Raw genomic sequence first — 15,963 nt, forward strand, 5'->3', positions numbered from 1 at the left:
ACTGAAACAGGAAAGCTTGAGAAAGGAATAACTGTGCCAGCATGCAGCTCCTGCAGAGACTTAACTGGTATTAGCTAGAAGGAAAAAAAAAATCCTCAAACAAACCAGTTTTATTTACAGAAAATCCCGTGGACTGAATATGAATGTGCCGCAGCAAACCAGAAATGATCAAATAAACGTGTTCTACAGTCTTCTCAATCGCCCTTGGGAGTCACGTTTTACAGCACAAACCTTGGAGCCAAGTAAAAAGTCAACGTTGCAAGCACACAAGAGAGAACATCTGTGCTAACGTCCAACCACAGCTTCACTCTGAAAGGTGACTGAACCAAGTGCCTTGAACCAATGGCAGCGATGGTCTCCTGAGGAGCAGGACCAAGCTCTGAGGACTTCTCCTGCAGGATCACGGATGTCCCTCGGTGGGGAACCACCAAAGGAGGTACCGACGGGCCACATGGCATTGCTGCCCCTGTGCCTTGCACTCCTTTCAGAAGCTCCACCTGAGCACAGGTCCCAGCACAGCCCCCGTACACCGTCCCTCACCAGTGCAGTCCACTGCCTCACCGGGATCAGGTGGTGGTCAAAAACGCAGCATTTCAGAATGGGGCCTTGAGCTCTTTGCTCCTTGTGGGACAAAAAGCAACATGATCTCCAAAAGCATACTTTTTCACATAGGGCATCTTACGGTTCTTTAACCGTTAATATTTGGCTGCACCAGATTCTGTGAAGTACAAAAGCAAGTGCTTCTCTGTCTCCTTGCTTCCTCAGAAGGATTCACCAGTTTTATGTGTAATTTATATACAATATACATATAAATCCATACTGGGTTTGTAACATTTTGAGGCAAGCTTTTAGGTTACAACCCTTGTGCTCTGGCTCTTTTTCGTTTTCCCCATGAACACTTTCCAGGCAGAGGAACCGGCTTGCCCTGGGATGCAGTGCGAGGCGAGGGAGGGAGCCCGGGGCAGGCGTCTGACCCCCCTTCCTCATGCAAGGGAAGCAGAGCGGCCCCACACCGCACTCCTGCACCCCCAGCAGCACAGGAGATGCAGAGATGCAAATCATTTGCAAAACGTACGCCAACAGGAGAAATGATGTTGGCAGTATCAAAGAGTATATGGTTTTAACGTGGGGAAATAAAACCAAGCACAAAGGCGCAAAGCAAACGAGACAGGCAGGAGTTTCCCTCCCTTGCCAAATCACTTGCTATTGCTTCCTGCCTACAGGTCTGCATCATGCACAGACCTTATGTTTTAGACATGTTGATGTATTCAAAATTGTAACTTCTACAAGGTGTCCCCACTTTGATCTTGCTGATTAGGACTGATGAAAAACAATGGCCATCAACACCTCCTCGCCCACAGCAGCGGGGAGAGGAGAAGGGGTGTCAAGATATGTTATTTTCAGGGAGGAAAACACAATGTGCAGAGGAAAGGGATCATCCTCTTATTGCCGTCAAACCATTTTAACATACATTTCCATGGCGCTGCTTAGCCTGGAGCCACAAGAAGCCTTGATCGATTGCACCAGCGTACAAAGAACAAGCGACACTGAGGTGTTTGCAGGGAGCTTCTGCGCTACCTATCAGCTTACGCTTCCGCGGAACGGCGAAGTCCAAATTGTGCCTGCCCTCTCTGCAGCACGCATTATCTGCATACGACACAAGGGCATCAAACAGAAGAGGCTGTAACACACACACACGCACGCACCCCCCCATTTCATTAGCTACTTATAAATGTAGCTTCCTTAGAAACAGATTTCTGCCTGAGGTGGTGTCAATTTTTCATGTACCAAAGAGATTGGGAGAGCTGCTGGCAGGAGGAGCAGGGGAGATAACAGGTTTATCGGGTGGCCAGCACCGTGCGGCTGCTCTGTCATCTCGACAGGATAACACGAGGGTGAAGGATGGCTCTGGGTATGTCAGCGCACGCTCTCGCTGCAGAGAAACAGTTATTCCACAAAAAGCGACACCAAATTAAGTGTCCACATTAAAAAAGACACTGTAAAAGCCTCCGAAGTCCTTGCAAGATCCTATTCTCTTAAGGTGAAAAAAAAAAAAAAAAAAAAAACAAAAAAAAACCACCACGCAACAAAATGAAGACTTTTTTTAAAAAAAAAAAAAATACAAGCCAGCAGATGCTCGGCTGGTTTAGAAAGGAGCCAGCATTCTGTACTCCACATTATTTTTTCACAAACCTTTTTTTGGAAGCGTTTAGAAATGTTGATGCAGTATTTTAGTAGTAATATGCTCACCAATGATATATCTTCATTGCTTTTTTTCAATACTCCTTTACTAGGAAATGTATTTTAACCATCATTTTTTGCTTTGGTGGTCATATGCAGATATTTATCCATTTTATCAATAAAATCTTTAAAACTACTGAGAAGTCTAAAGAAGCTGACACAGGTTTTTTTTAAGAATGAGGTTATTCTTTCAACATATCACTCCAGAAAATCCAGGAAATATTTAGTTACCTGCTCAAACCGTTAAAAAAATATATATATTTTACTGAAATATTTATGAACTATCTCAACCTTTATCTTGATCAGCTTCCTGAAAAAAAATGCACCAATGTGTTTCACGCTCCCCTCCCCAAAATCACAATTATGCCATAATGCAAGTCCTGGCCCAATAAACAGCAACAGCCAAACATCCACGTGCAAGGACACCAGCCAAAATCAGGGCAAACCTTGGGGTAAGAGAAGTGCAATGGGATAAGTGGCTAAATCCATTATTCAATGAATTAAAGCATTTACAGAAGTAATCAAAAGGGAGCGGTGTTAACCTGGGAGTGACGGTTTCCACAGATGTGGGGGTCTCACCATTTTCCTACAAACTGCACCAATATGTATCTCACATATGCAAAATTGCAGAAGTCCGTAATCCCAATATTTGCTCTGGGTTGGATGTTCTTTGGAAAATGATCAGTAGCTGGTGCTATTCAGAGTCCTCAGAGAGCAAGACCTGCAGCTGCCCAGCTTTGATCTCAGCTGACAGACAGAGGCCACAAGCTGCACATCGCCCACGGGCGACGCCTCGGGCACCCTGCCTGAACTGAATATTTGGGGAACTTCTAAATAATCGCGCCAAAGCTCAGCCAAAGCCCACATCACCTGCACAAAAAGAGTCATTTTCAAGAGGGACAACAGACAAGGCCAGAGGCAGAAGCTGCTGCCTAGCCCCCATTTCTAAGAACAACTAAATGTGTTTCCTTTGAAAAGCAAACACCAAAATGAGCCGTGCTCAGCACCACCGAAGATTCCTTTAAAGGAATAGTAGCTAGTACGCATCAAGAAATCAAGAACAACTTGTTTTTTCATATGAACATCCCAAAATCTCACAAATTGGTGGACATGGGAAGACAGAGGCTTCTTTCTTATTAGCAGATAACCCTGTTTTCTGCCCCATTGGCCGGTTCACCTGCACGTACCGCGACTCTCCACGACGCCGACGCTGCGATGCACCGTGCCAGCCGCAGCCCTGGCCCTAGGCAGGTCCCATCCCATGTGCTCGCCCAGCTGCACCAGAGCCCTCCTTAGACCAGGATCACCTCGGACTCTCAGGAGCCTTTCCCTCTCCAGACAGGCACGAAGACTTCAGAATGCAAGCAGTGTTTAAAACACCCTAATTAGATCGATCCTGACTTCAGCTGCGGCGTGTTGGAATACAGATTAATCTATTCCATGGCTGGCACTGGCAGCTGCAACAGCAGGAGGTCCTGTCAAATCAAACCGTAACATTACACTCCTCTGCCTTTATTATTCCCCCCCCTCCTTTTTTTTTTTTTTTACATTTCATTATAATGGACATCTGCCTAGCAGGGGAGGAAGCTCAAGCACGCTCCCCTGCAATACTGACGCAGATGAGACAAGAGAAAGGGGAAGGCGTCGTGTGCTTCTGGGTGCATCCACCATTAGGTGGGCGAGCAGAGCATTCTGGTGAACCCAATAGAATACATTTAAGAGCCTTCTGTCTTGTAAAGAACTCTTAAGATAAACTGTGGTTTCTAATGAGGAGGAGGAAAGTACTAGAAAAAGACACACCACCTCTTTCAGAACCTTCTACCCTTTCAGAAACTCTGCGGCTTCACGTCTGTTTGCTGGGAAACCTGGACAAAGCCCCCAGCACATCCTAAGGACCAGCAGCTCCCGGCTCCGGGAGGAAGGACACCCCGGAACCAGGTGCGGGTCCGCCCCAGCCTAACCCTGCCACAGAGGAGGAGTGCCAAGGGGTGGCTTCTGGTTTTTTCTCTGTACAGCTTTCGGGTGCGTATGAAATGCATTCAGACAGAGGTTTTGCAATGCAGCTTGCAAAGTCATGGAAGACTGACCATTCCTTCAGCCACTACTGCTTTGGTTCATTACAGAATTACGGGTGGAACCAAGGATGTGCTATTCCAATGCTGTGGCATCTAATAAGCTTACCTGCTTTCACATGCATTAATACTCTGCGTTTATAAAGAGTAACCTGCTCAAGTATCTCAAAACATTTTGCCAAGAAAAATCTTATCTTAAAATACTGGCAACAGTAAGAAATACTGATTTCACTGATGGGTAAAGCTGGACCTGGGAAGGTCGAAAAAGCTCCGCACAATGCTCCTGGTGAGCTGGAATCCAAGCATCATGCCGAATGTAAGAAAAATAATTCTATCAACAGAGAAAGTTTATTTATGTGATGTTCTTGTGACAGAGAATGCTAACTTTAATTGAGATAAATTTAACTCTGTACTGAGCATCATGGCTCATTCAAGTAACAGATTCCTGTCGTATTCTGGAGGGTTGGTGGCAAAATAACAAATTGGCACAACAAAGTTCTGTTTACACAGACTGATGCCTTCCCTAGGTATTCACTTCAGAAGACCACCACATGAAAAATATTTTCTGCTGGCGAGCAGAGGGTGTTCTGTTAATAAAGATACTCTTTATCAGGCCATTTTTCTGTGCTGCCTTTCCACTTTTCCATGCCCAGGGAACTTAGTTCTGCAGCAGGTACTCATTCCAAGGGCTTTGCTGTCTTTCAGTGCGTGTTACAAAGGAGTAAGAACAGATTTACTAAGAAATGGGTTTTGCTGCTGTTGTTTTTTTAAAAGAAGCGTATAGCTGAGTGTCTCCAAAAGAGGCTTCCTTATTGTGAGAAGGCAAAAAGGCAAAAAACCACAGTGAAAGGAATTCTCATTTGGAAATTGGTTGAACTAATTCTCAAGTTATCAAATTAAGCATTCCTAAGTAAAAGTGACATCTAAGTCAAGAGAAGGCATTTAAATGAAGATGAATTGGACAAACATCCATTTATAGTTCGTTAGACTCTCCAAGTGAGCAAAACTAGACTGCAAATAACCACCCTGAGACAGAGCAGGAGAATATCCAGCCTATCAAGCAAGTTATGATTGCTTCACTACAGAGTCTGTAATTTAGAAGGAATTTGTGTTTTCTCCATTTTTAGCTCACTGAGACTGTTCGAGAATCTCAAGTTAGCATCCAACACTTCGACTCGACTGTTGCTGCGGTTAAGTCCAGTCCCAAGAGCCGTTGCACCCGTATGGACAGTGAAGACAAGCTGACCCTCAGCTCTGCAACAGAAGAGATTTTGGAACACAGATACTCATACAGCATCCCCCCACATTTCAAAATTCACAATACAGAAGCATTATTTCAAATCTTACCCTATATTTATGCCAAGATCCACCCAGAGCCAAATTCCCCTTCATTCCCCGCAATCCCGCACACTAGACACTTGCCTCTCTGCCCTCTCTGCTCTTCCAGATCGGTTCCACTGAAGCCACGAGGCAGCCGGGCTCCTCTCAGGGTGCCCCGTCAGAACGCACAAACCCCTGGAACACAGCAGATCTCACCATTATATATGTGTAACGTCACTCCCAGTCTCAGACTGGCCAAGAGCACATTTTCTCCACGATTTGGCCTTTACCTTCCTACCAATGCTCATTACAGGTAGGCTCTATTATACTAACATGCGTTCCCATACGACAAGACACAACAAAATGCTACAGGCCAAACTATGCCATATCATACCTTGTACACAGTGCTCAGTCTCTGACTCGACACCCGTCTGGATCACCCTTCTCGAGGGATCACAGTCCTTCATCAGGAAGATTACAGGGAGCAGTCAATCACAAAACCAAACACTGAGCATCTGGGTAATTAAATGCATTTCTGCAGTAATACTTGTCATTAATTCTCCACCTCCTACAACCTGCCTCGTCCACCCTTCCACCCGCTCCACACAACGCCAAGCAGCATCTGAGGGGGACCCCACTAACACGATTCAACAGCCTCACAACAAAACCCCATCCAAGACACACTACTTTCTACAGCGACGGGCTATTTCTCTTTAAGGCTGGCCAATCCAGCTGGATACTTACAAATATTTTTGACTCCGCAGACATAGGAAAACTCTAAGCCATTTCTGTCTTCACCTGCAAAGTATTTCTGGTTTGGGTTGCTTCACTGCCTCAGAAAAAGGGAGATTGCTTAGATTTTTCTCCCAAACATAATACCCTGAGATGTATATCATGATCTGTCCAGAGTCAGGCAAAATTCAAGTGTAGATAACATGCAGTCAGTTAGATACTACCAGCCAAATTTTCAGGCTCAGATCATCCATAAAGACGGTTAAGAAATTTTCCTCTTCTTTTTTCCTAATTACACAGCGTATATAAAGCACAAATATGTGCAGTTTGGATTTAAAGTGTTCACAGGTTCCCTAGAGTAAAATAATTTTTAAACACTGACAGTGTTTAAAATGTAGCTAACCAGCACTGGCACCTTTATGCTAGCTTATAAAAAAAAGAGAGAAATACATTACAGAAAAGGTATTTTTATCAAATTTAATTTGGATTATAAATTTCCGTAATAAATAAAAGCTCGCCAAGTCACATTGAGATTTTTTTTTTCAGTAGGGTATTTATTATTTTGTGGCATTCAGAACATTGCCTTCAAGGCAATAAAATAATGTTTATTTTATGGAGTGTCTCCTATGTAAAAAGCAATGTTACTATAAAATACAGACAAGAGGAGTGTTTTCCTACCACCATCAGACACATACCGAAAGATTTTGTGCTCTAAAGGTGGACTGGATGCCCGATGAGAAGAGCGTCTCTGTCACTAACCGCAGCGAAAGCATCCTGGAGCCCCAGCTGGGGCTGTACCCGCAGCCTGGTGGCACTTCTGCAGCTGCAAACAAAGGGACGCCCAGGGCAGACGGATGAGGAAGAGTCTCGGGGGACAAACACTTCTGCCAGAGCTGTTTGGTGCCTCACCCAAGTACTGAAGCGTTTTAACAGGGTTGTCCTTTAAGTAGTTGTAATTAGGCTCCAGGGTTAACAGCCCATTAAGAATTTGGTATTTTGCAGCAAAACCACGAGCGTCTGTCCCGACACAGTCTCAAGGCATTGCAGTGAACGCCTTCACAGCGCAGTTCCTTAGAACTGCTTTTTCATAAATACTGATGCCTCTGCTACAAAAGCCATTCTAGTTAATCCTTTAAAGGATGTGTTCCTCCATTCGACATACACATGAACGCTCTCCTAGCAGAAGAGGATCTTTCTAATTAATTTTTAATATTTTTTCTTAAGCAGTTTGAGCACAGGATAAAGTTTTGTTTTTTTTTTTTACAAGAAAAGATGACAAGAGAAGACTGAATACCAGCATTCTTTTTGATAAATAAACAAAGAGATATGCAGAAAGAAGCGTGTTCCTCGGAGCAGCACAGCGCAGAGGGCATCGATTCTCAATCACGGCAGACCTCCTTTAAAACCAGTAGGCACCAAGGAGTCTTTGCAGCATTCCTGTTCAGCCAGTGGCTCGCAGGAGCCAACCATCAACCAGCAGTGCCCCCAAGCACAAAGTAATTACTGTATTGCTGGTCCAACATTTGGCAAAGTAAAAACATATACTATGCTGCTTATACACGTGTCAGGACAATGGCTGTGACAGGCTCCAGGGGAACCCTGTTAAACATCTCAATTAACTCCCATCGTTAGAAATTCAGTAACTCACCTGCCCAGCGATGCAAAACAAAGAAAATTGGACTTACTACCACAGCGTTTTAGGGAGAGTTTATTTTAATAAAACTGATTTCTGGGCTCATCTTAATGTCCTCCATTTCTTCCGAATATTAATGAGATGGAGGTATGATACAAAGACCGTTTGCGCCGATCACTCCGTTTTCCTGAGGGCAGATTTGCTTTTTTCCTATCACAGAAATAGTTGGGAACTGACCCCTTTAGGGCTTTCCAGACTGCTACCTAATCCTCACAGTAGCCAAAACTGCACACCGATGTCATTTGCAGTCTCAAGACAAAGCAGATGAGACAAAGATTAACTCACTTTCCCAAAGTGAAAAATGTAAGTCAGTGGCATGAGCCACAAACCCAGATCCCGCTACTCAAAAGCTCATATTCTAGCTTGAGCTTTCTCTCAGTAAGAAGAATTAAACGACCTGATTTTCATACTGCAAATGAAGATTTCAAAACAGCCCCTAAATCCATCATCTAAGCGCAACGGAGCTTTCTGCAATTTTATTACATCAACCCCAGAATACACGACAGCATTTCTTCCTCACCATTATCTATCCGAGACAAGCAACACAATACAAGACAGATAAGGCAGCCGGAATTGGCAGCCTGTGTGTGAATCACCACTCGGGTGGCGCTGGGCTGCAGGTAAACCCCTTCTCTCCGCCCACGCTAGGAAAGCAGCCGCCGCCGCGTGTGCACCCACAGCCCATGGCGATGACAATTGCTGCTCCGACCCACCATCCTACCTCAGCCCTGCCACCTCTGAGACATAAAGCCCACTTCTCCAGCTTAAGCGTGCCTCGTCAAGCCCCTACCTTCGTTAAGTATTGTCATCTTTTAATGGTGGTACTCTACTAGAGCTACATGATCTTTAAGGTCCCTCCCAACCCAAACCATTCTGTGATTCTACTGTTGCCAGCTCACCATTGGCAGTTTTCAAGAAGGAAACAGACGTTTGCTGCATTTGCCCCTCCTCTTCCTCGCCACCCTGTCCTCAGGAAGGAGGGGGACACGCAGATGCCCACCGAGCTGCCCCCAGCTCTGCAGCTCTTCCAGGAAAAGGGGGTGCTCAGCATCAGCCCAGCACCCGTCCAGGTCTGCAGGAGGCAGCACCTCCCTGCCTTTGCTTTGGAGAACGTTGGGACATCTGGTTACACCCGAGTTGTGAGGTCAGTACCAAAGCAGGGTATTTGGGTTTAGAGCTCCCATTTTGTTGCCGTTTTCTTCCATTTTCTCTTGGTTTGCTGCAAGAGTTAAGGATGGATACTAGGCAAGCCCGAGACCCACTTACACCTCTTCACCTTTTGACGATATTCACCCTTTATAGAACTGAGATGAGTAATGAATTGGCGCAAAATCTCAGGCATCACTGGCAGTATTTAAAGTTTCTTCCGACACACAGTCAATTATTAACAAAATGGAAAATGTAATATTACAGACACAGGAGGGACTGACCCTAGATTCAGTTCAGCATAAGGTCCCACAGTAATACTCCACAGCAGATTTCTGTTAAAGCAGAGTTTTCCAGGGGAGAGAGGAAAAAAAATAGAAAAAGAAAGAAAAAAGGCAACTTCAAAGCATGCAGTTTATTTCTGCAATGCCTGATGTTCATCGAGTCACACTTCAGTGCTCAGAGCCATGAAAACACAGCTTTCGAGGTGACATTTGTAGTTGCCTCATTACTCTTTTCAAAAGAGTTTTGCATCAAAGAGTCAGAGCTTCAAACAACAGACCCTACAGGAGTAAAATAACTTATTAACAGCACATGAAATGGAATCGCCAGGAACCGCTGATACCAAAACAAGCAGGGCAAGTGTGTCATCAACAGCTAGCCTGCGAGAGGGAGCGGGCAGGCTGCCTGGACCTGAAACCTGCAGGAGGAGCCAGGAAGAGACCGGTGATGTGCCATTCCCTCCTTGTTGCGGGTACTTTTCAGACACTTGCCTTCCATTCACCTCCTCCGAGACAATAAGAAGGATCTGGAAGCACGCCTACCTTCGTGTTCTTTTTCAGTTGTTCCAACTTTCTTTATCTTTTTGGGCGATTTCATGAAGAGTGGAAAGATGGTCCTCAGGCCGAGAATGTCAACAAACTTGTGACAGTTGTCTGTTCCCTCCGGTCCAATCATGGCGTGGTCCAGTACCTTCAGGGCACTGCTGCGGGAAATCTTCTTCTCTCTGGGAAAAGAAAGCTGCAAGTTAAACGTTTCAGGTAGACAAGCAACTTTGGACTACACTAGTTTAAAGAGACAGCATGAACAGGGAAACGAACGTGACAAGGAAAGTATGAAGAGCCTTGAGCACAAGCTCTAAGCAAGATTTTCTTCAAGAGGTCAAAACACTGTATTGACAAATACTCTCTTTTCAAAACTGTGGTTGAAAATATTCTCTTGGTTATTTCTTTTTTAACGTCTTTTATGTCTTTTTATTTTCAATTTTCTTTTTATTTCATTTTAGATATTTTATGTTTTTATTTTCCTTTTTTTATTTCTCAGCTATTAAAGAAGTTATTTCATCACCACATTACAAACACTAGCACAAAACAGCAGGGGAGATTGGGTTGGGTACACAAGGCAAATACTGTCACACCAAGACGATCAGGATTTAGAGGTAGTAATAATTCAATCTAATAAAGGAGTAAGTTTGGTAAGTGTAGCCTGGTTATCAGCTATAATGAAGAAAACCTCGTCTCCAAAAATCGCGGTTGGAAGGAAGCAGATTGATTCTGGGCTATTCCGTTTTAATGCTGGTTCAGAATGCCCATGCTGGTTACTCACACCGATAGCACACAGGTGGTCTGCAAATGATCTCCAAAAGCTCTGTACCTCTCAAACCAGAAACAGAGGAATTTGTAATTCCTCCAGGGGAAAACTTAAAATATCTTGTGAAACATGAACTGAAAAAGCAGTCGCAAATACAGCCCATAAGACCAAGAGACCAGGTAAATGTCAGCAGGAGCTAAGGTGAGCTGAAGAATGAGAGCCCTCAGTGTCTCCAAAGGCCAGGCCAGGAGGACGTTCCCCCTGGGGCAGGACAGTCACAAGCCCCACCACCTTCCACCCCAAGCGCATGGCAATCTCCCCCCATGCTCACTTCTCTAAGAGAATTTGTTCTCTAACAAAAATATAGTTACATGCACATATAAAAATAAATCCCCACAGAAACAAGCCGTGCTTTTCCCCTGGAGCGACGACGAGAGAACAATTCTCCTCGGACACACACTGGTTGCTCTGCACTACCAAAAGGTGCTCGGGTATTATTGTGAACCTGGAATAAGGATCTATGAAGATCAAACCACTGACGCAGTCCAACCCCCTCCTCTCTCCCCCTGTGGAGGTGGCAGCACCCACGTTGCCCTTGCCCTTGCCTGACGGCTGCCAAACCCAGCCATGAGGAGCAGGTTGTCCACCTGCAACCAGCACACCCAGAGCCACCCAGCAGCTGGCCACTGGGACCTCACCGCCATCAGCAGGGTCTTCTCCTCCAGGGCTTCTTGAAGCCCAAGCTCCAGAAAGCTGTGGAAGATGCCTTCCCTTTAGAGATGGAACTTTGTGAACCCCTACCAACACGCAAACTAAAAAACCCCCATATATTAACACCCCAGCCTAAAAATAAAATTATTTTGCCCAGGGCAGTCGTTGGTGCTCCTGATGGGCATGAAGCGGTTGTTGAAAGCACCACGCGCAGCCGGGATCTGGTGCAGCAGCGAGTTCTGCGAAGAGCAGTGCAGGAGGGTGGCTCAACACCCCCACCTCCCCTCTACAGGGAGCTAAAAATAAAGTACTTCTTAGGCCAGACAATATAAGAAATGTTTTCAGGGGAAGTAATTGCATATTGATCAGCATTTAGGAAGGTTGCACAGAGCTGATCTCTGGAATATTCATTGGGTTTAAGTTCAGGCTTTTAGAGATCAATAGCTGCTTGACTGGACTGTCTAGAGTTGATTTTATTTGAAATATTTATTCTGCCGGAGGGCAAGCAGTTTATCTTAGTCTCATCTGTGCCTATTGAGGTAACTTTTAGCTGAACACTAATTCAAAGACAAGCATACGTGAGTATCACCAAATAGGGAGTGACCTCAGTCTTCATAGGGAACTCTGAGTTACAACTTCATTTGCTAACCATTGTTTTCCTCCTTGTAATACCTTTACATCTGGGAGAATTCTTTTGGTACATTTCTTATTTCAAAAAGAAGAGGTGCTAACATTATTTGGACTTTCCACACTAGCGTAACACAATCTCTCGCTTTCCAAAATACTAGCAAAAGCAGAATACTAGATTTCTTGGAAAAATGCTGCATAAAATGGTTCCGTTTAATTAACCAGAAGATTTACTAAAGAGACAGTCTAAGTTTCCATGGGGTCATTAGGAACAGCAGGACAAGAAAACATAAAAGGATTTTAATAATCATAAACAATATACCCTGAAATAGCTATAGTCAAGCTTTCTGGAGCCGTACAGGGTTGTCCATTTTCACCTTGTTTTTGTTGTACAGGAGCAAATGCTCTTCTGAGGGTCAAGAAAAGCCACAGAATAGCTGCAGAACAGAAGACCCTGTTGCCCAAGTGATGCACGTTTCCGTAAGTTTCCTTTGCTGCATTTGTCTATGTGCATACACACGCGCCTTCGGTTAATAACTGGGAAAGCCGCACGTCATTTTTCCTACGCAACAGAGAATCTTCTTGACACATCCCCTGGGAAGCGAGTGGCTGCATCTCCTCCAAACCTTAACACAATTTTACAGCAAAAGCAATAAGCTTCCTGTCAGTGTGCGCAGGGGAACTGACATTACAAGCCTGTTTTTCTCTCTTTTGGCTTTGTAAGGTAAACTGCATTTAGGTTACCAAGGTAAGGCTGAGGGACTGTGTACTAAAAAGTGCTTCCTGACCTAAAAAAAAAATAAAATAAAATTGAATCTAATTCTGTGTGACATTTATAAACTTTCCACCGGTGGCTACCACCTTGATAAGCCATCTTATTTTTGATACAGTCCATAAAATAAACGAGCCACCATTGCTGCGGAGATGCAAATCAAATAATTACGTATACCTGTGCTCTCAACCTATTTGAAAACTGCCTACTTCATTTCTGCTGGCACAGGCTCTGTCCTTCTCAACCTGGTCTTCTCCCAGACCCCTCTGCTCACCTCCCACACATCTGCTCGGTGAAGCTCCGCTCCCAGTGGCCAACTGCAAGTCCCCATCAACACTGCAAGTCCAAGACCATACCAAATCCAGGACGCGGCTTGCGATGGATACATGCATAAAGCGCATCAGCCACATCATGTTCTTTTTCAGGTGTTACCATTGTCTCCCCATAAACTAGTAGAAGTTCACATAAAACGACACCATCTTTGGCTGTTGGCCATACAGTTTAAGCCCAGCATAACAGAAAGTAGTCCTGTTTTCATTACTGTCTACAGGAATCTCCTGAGCACGTTAAATGCTCAGCTGAAAGATGCTGTACTTCTCTGCAGATCTGTGTGCGTGACCATTATTAACAGAACAACTTGGCTAGATGTATTGGGCAGCACGAGATACAGAATGCTATGTTCTCAAAGACAGTAATGGAGATTCAAGCCTGATATCTTTATTCTCACACAGCTTATCTATCTCACATCATGTCAATAAACTTTCAACTTTGCTTATTTGCCCTTTCATCTGCACAGCCTATGGTACAATGATTAACCGTCTTCAAAGTAAAAACAAAAAATAACAGATGTCTCCCCCCAGCCTTCAGAGGACACCGACAGGAGAGAAAAAATATTCTGTCCTGTTTGTGGGCGAGATGGTCAATCACAACTGAATGGCATTTCTATTCTTTGTTGTTTATCATGAAGCTATCAAGAAGATACAGAAGTGTAATACTCCCATGCAGCTTTCCAGATCACAACTATCAACGTTAACTCCCTATTTACAACGCCAGCCTGCGGCTACCACAGCAGCAGTAAGAAAAACTGAGCACCCGCAACAGCTTTTAAGCGTACACCAAGAGAATTCCCAATGATAACAGAGGTTAACAGAATTAATAGTCATTTAATATCCTCTGGGTATTAAAATATGTGAAAAAACCCACAAGCAAACACACACCAAAACCTTGCACTGTCAGTTCTCAGTTTGCTTTGTTTGGTGGTTTGAAAGCTACAGAAACGTGCTTTGTTTTCCTCATCGAAGCGCTAAGTCCAGAGCTTTCTACCACACAATCTGCAAAAGCAAGTAACCTCCCACGGCAGCATCTGAGCAGGCCCAAGGCTTCTCCTCCTAAAGCAGCCGCCTTCTCCCAGCATCCATTCCCTAATTTTTATCACCACAAAGCAGTGCCTTTCCTTAAACATCTCCTATGCTCTCCATAGAGTACCAGACTCTAATGTCATTCATTCTCTTACTGCTGACAAAGCACCAAAGACGCTTTTCTTTTCAAGAGATGCCAAGAGATAGCAGGGCTAAGCATTGCGTTCCTGCATCTCTGAAGACCTGAGCGAACTACTTAAATAACACAAACAGTCGCGTCCGTGTCATGCCTACCAGAAGCAAGCTTACAACACCGACAAGGAGATACCACATCTACCAAAAGTAAAAGCATCTGGACAGCACTGCGGCTTGGACCCAGCCAGCCTGAAGTATGGAAATAGCTTTAAGCATGTGCTGAGTATCACTGATTCCACGTTTTAGGCTACATGCGTGATTACCTGTGTCAGAATCCTGAAGTTCCATGCATTAGGAGTATTGAGACAAAAAAGACAATTGCATGTAGGAATGTCAACCGCACGGACGACACGTCAACCGCACGGAGTGTGGAATACTAAGAAAAGTGGTTGGCAGCTCTTCAAAAGAAGAAAAACATGAATCGGCAATAAAAGTAGCAGCTTAACACTTTCAACTCTAGTCTGAAGACATCGTTAGAAGCAAGAAGTTTACTCTCTGTCCACCTGGGTGCAGCTATCCCTAAATGATATTTGCAGTGTAGGACAAGTAAGGGCCAGAAGGGCAAGACTTAGTCAACTATCAACTCACGTTATTTGTTCAAACAGCCAGGTAAGAAGAATTTCAACTTTTCTACTTACGTGAACTAGATTAGAAGAGTTTAAAAAAAAAAATAATTAACTGTCAGTAAAGTCCATGTTTATGGACAGTAGTGATATAAGATTATAGAAAATATTCTGTGAGTTGTTACTTTTTTTTTCCATTTTTCACTTTACCAATCCCATTCAGACTGTAGAATAACTTAGGTTTCTAAGCATCGAAAGACTGAGGTCTTGGAAACTCTTTCCATTAGACACAGCTGCTTCTGTCAGTTAAGTCATGCTTAGTCCCTCCTAACCCCTTCACAACTACTGGGGGGCGGAGGGATTGCGTCCAGGGAGAAATTTGCCTCTTGTCATAATTTTCCAGCTGGAGTCCTGGGTACAGAGAGCAGTAGAGTCCAAAACTGAGCAAAAAACCTATTAAAAATCCAAACACTGGGTCCCACCCACATGGCACAAGAACTCCAAGTAATTAGTTCTGCAAGGCTCGCTTAGCAGCTTAGTACTCAAGGCAGAGGGAAGCTTCCCTCTCGTTCTTAGTTTTGGAGCTTTTCTTTAATTAGCCTCAAGAAAACCCAGTGTTCCTATTTGAATAATCCACGTTTGGTTATTTATTCAGTTCCCTGCTGCTGCACATTACCCAGCCATGCGCTGCAGGAATACATCATTGCTTGTTGGCGTTTGCTAACCAGCCACCGCACGCAGCCCAGCACACCAGGGAAAGCCAGACAGAGCCCCGCTGCGCCCAGTCCCGAGGTCTGGAGGAAGCCAGTCAGCTCGGAAGACACAACTCAGTACGGGGCTAGGAAGTAACAGTGAAGAGAGAGCAGAGAAGCCGTGGAGATTCACAGTGTGACAAAACACGTCACAAGAAGAGATACGTACTTATGCCTATTTCACAAAAGCA

General features: G+C 44.4%; 1 protein-coding gene across 2 annotated transcripts in view; it reads right to left on the minus strand.

Annotated features, from left to right (window-relative positions):
* CTNNBL1 (catenin beta like 1) overlaps positions 1-15,963 on the minus strand; it is a 56,171-nt gene that overhangs the window by 14,793 nt on the left and 25,415 nt on the right. For both annotated transcript variants that reach the window (XM_063349707.1, XM_063349706.1), the window contains exon 11: positions 10,029-10,210. In XM_063349707.1, the coding sequence (XP_063205777.1) occupies positions 10,029-10,210 (182 nt within the window). The remainder of the gene's footprint in view (positions 1-10,028; positions 10,211-15,963) is intronic.

Source organism: Chroicocephalus ridibundus, chromosome 12, assembly GCF_963924245.1.
Source record: "Chroicocephalus ridibundus chromosome 12, bChrRid1.1, whole genome shotgun sequence".
NCBI classification, from domain to species: domain Eukaryota; kingdom Metazoa; phylum Chordata; class Aves; order Charadriiformes; family Laridae; genus Chroicocephalus; species Chroicocephalus ridibundus.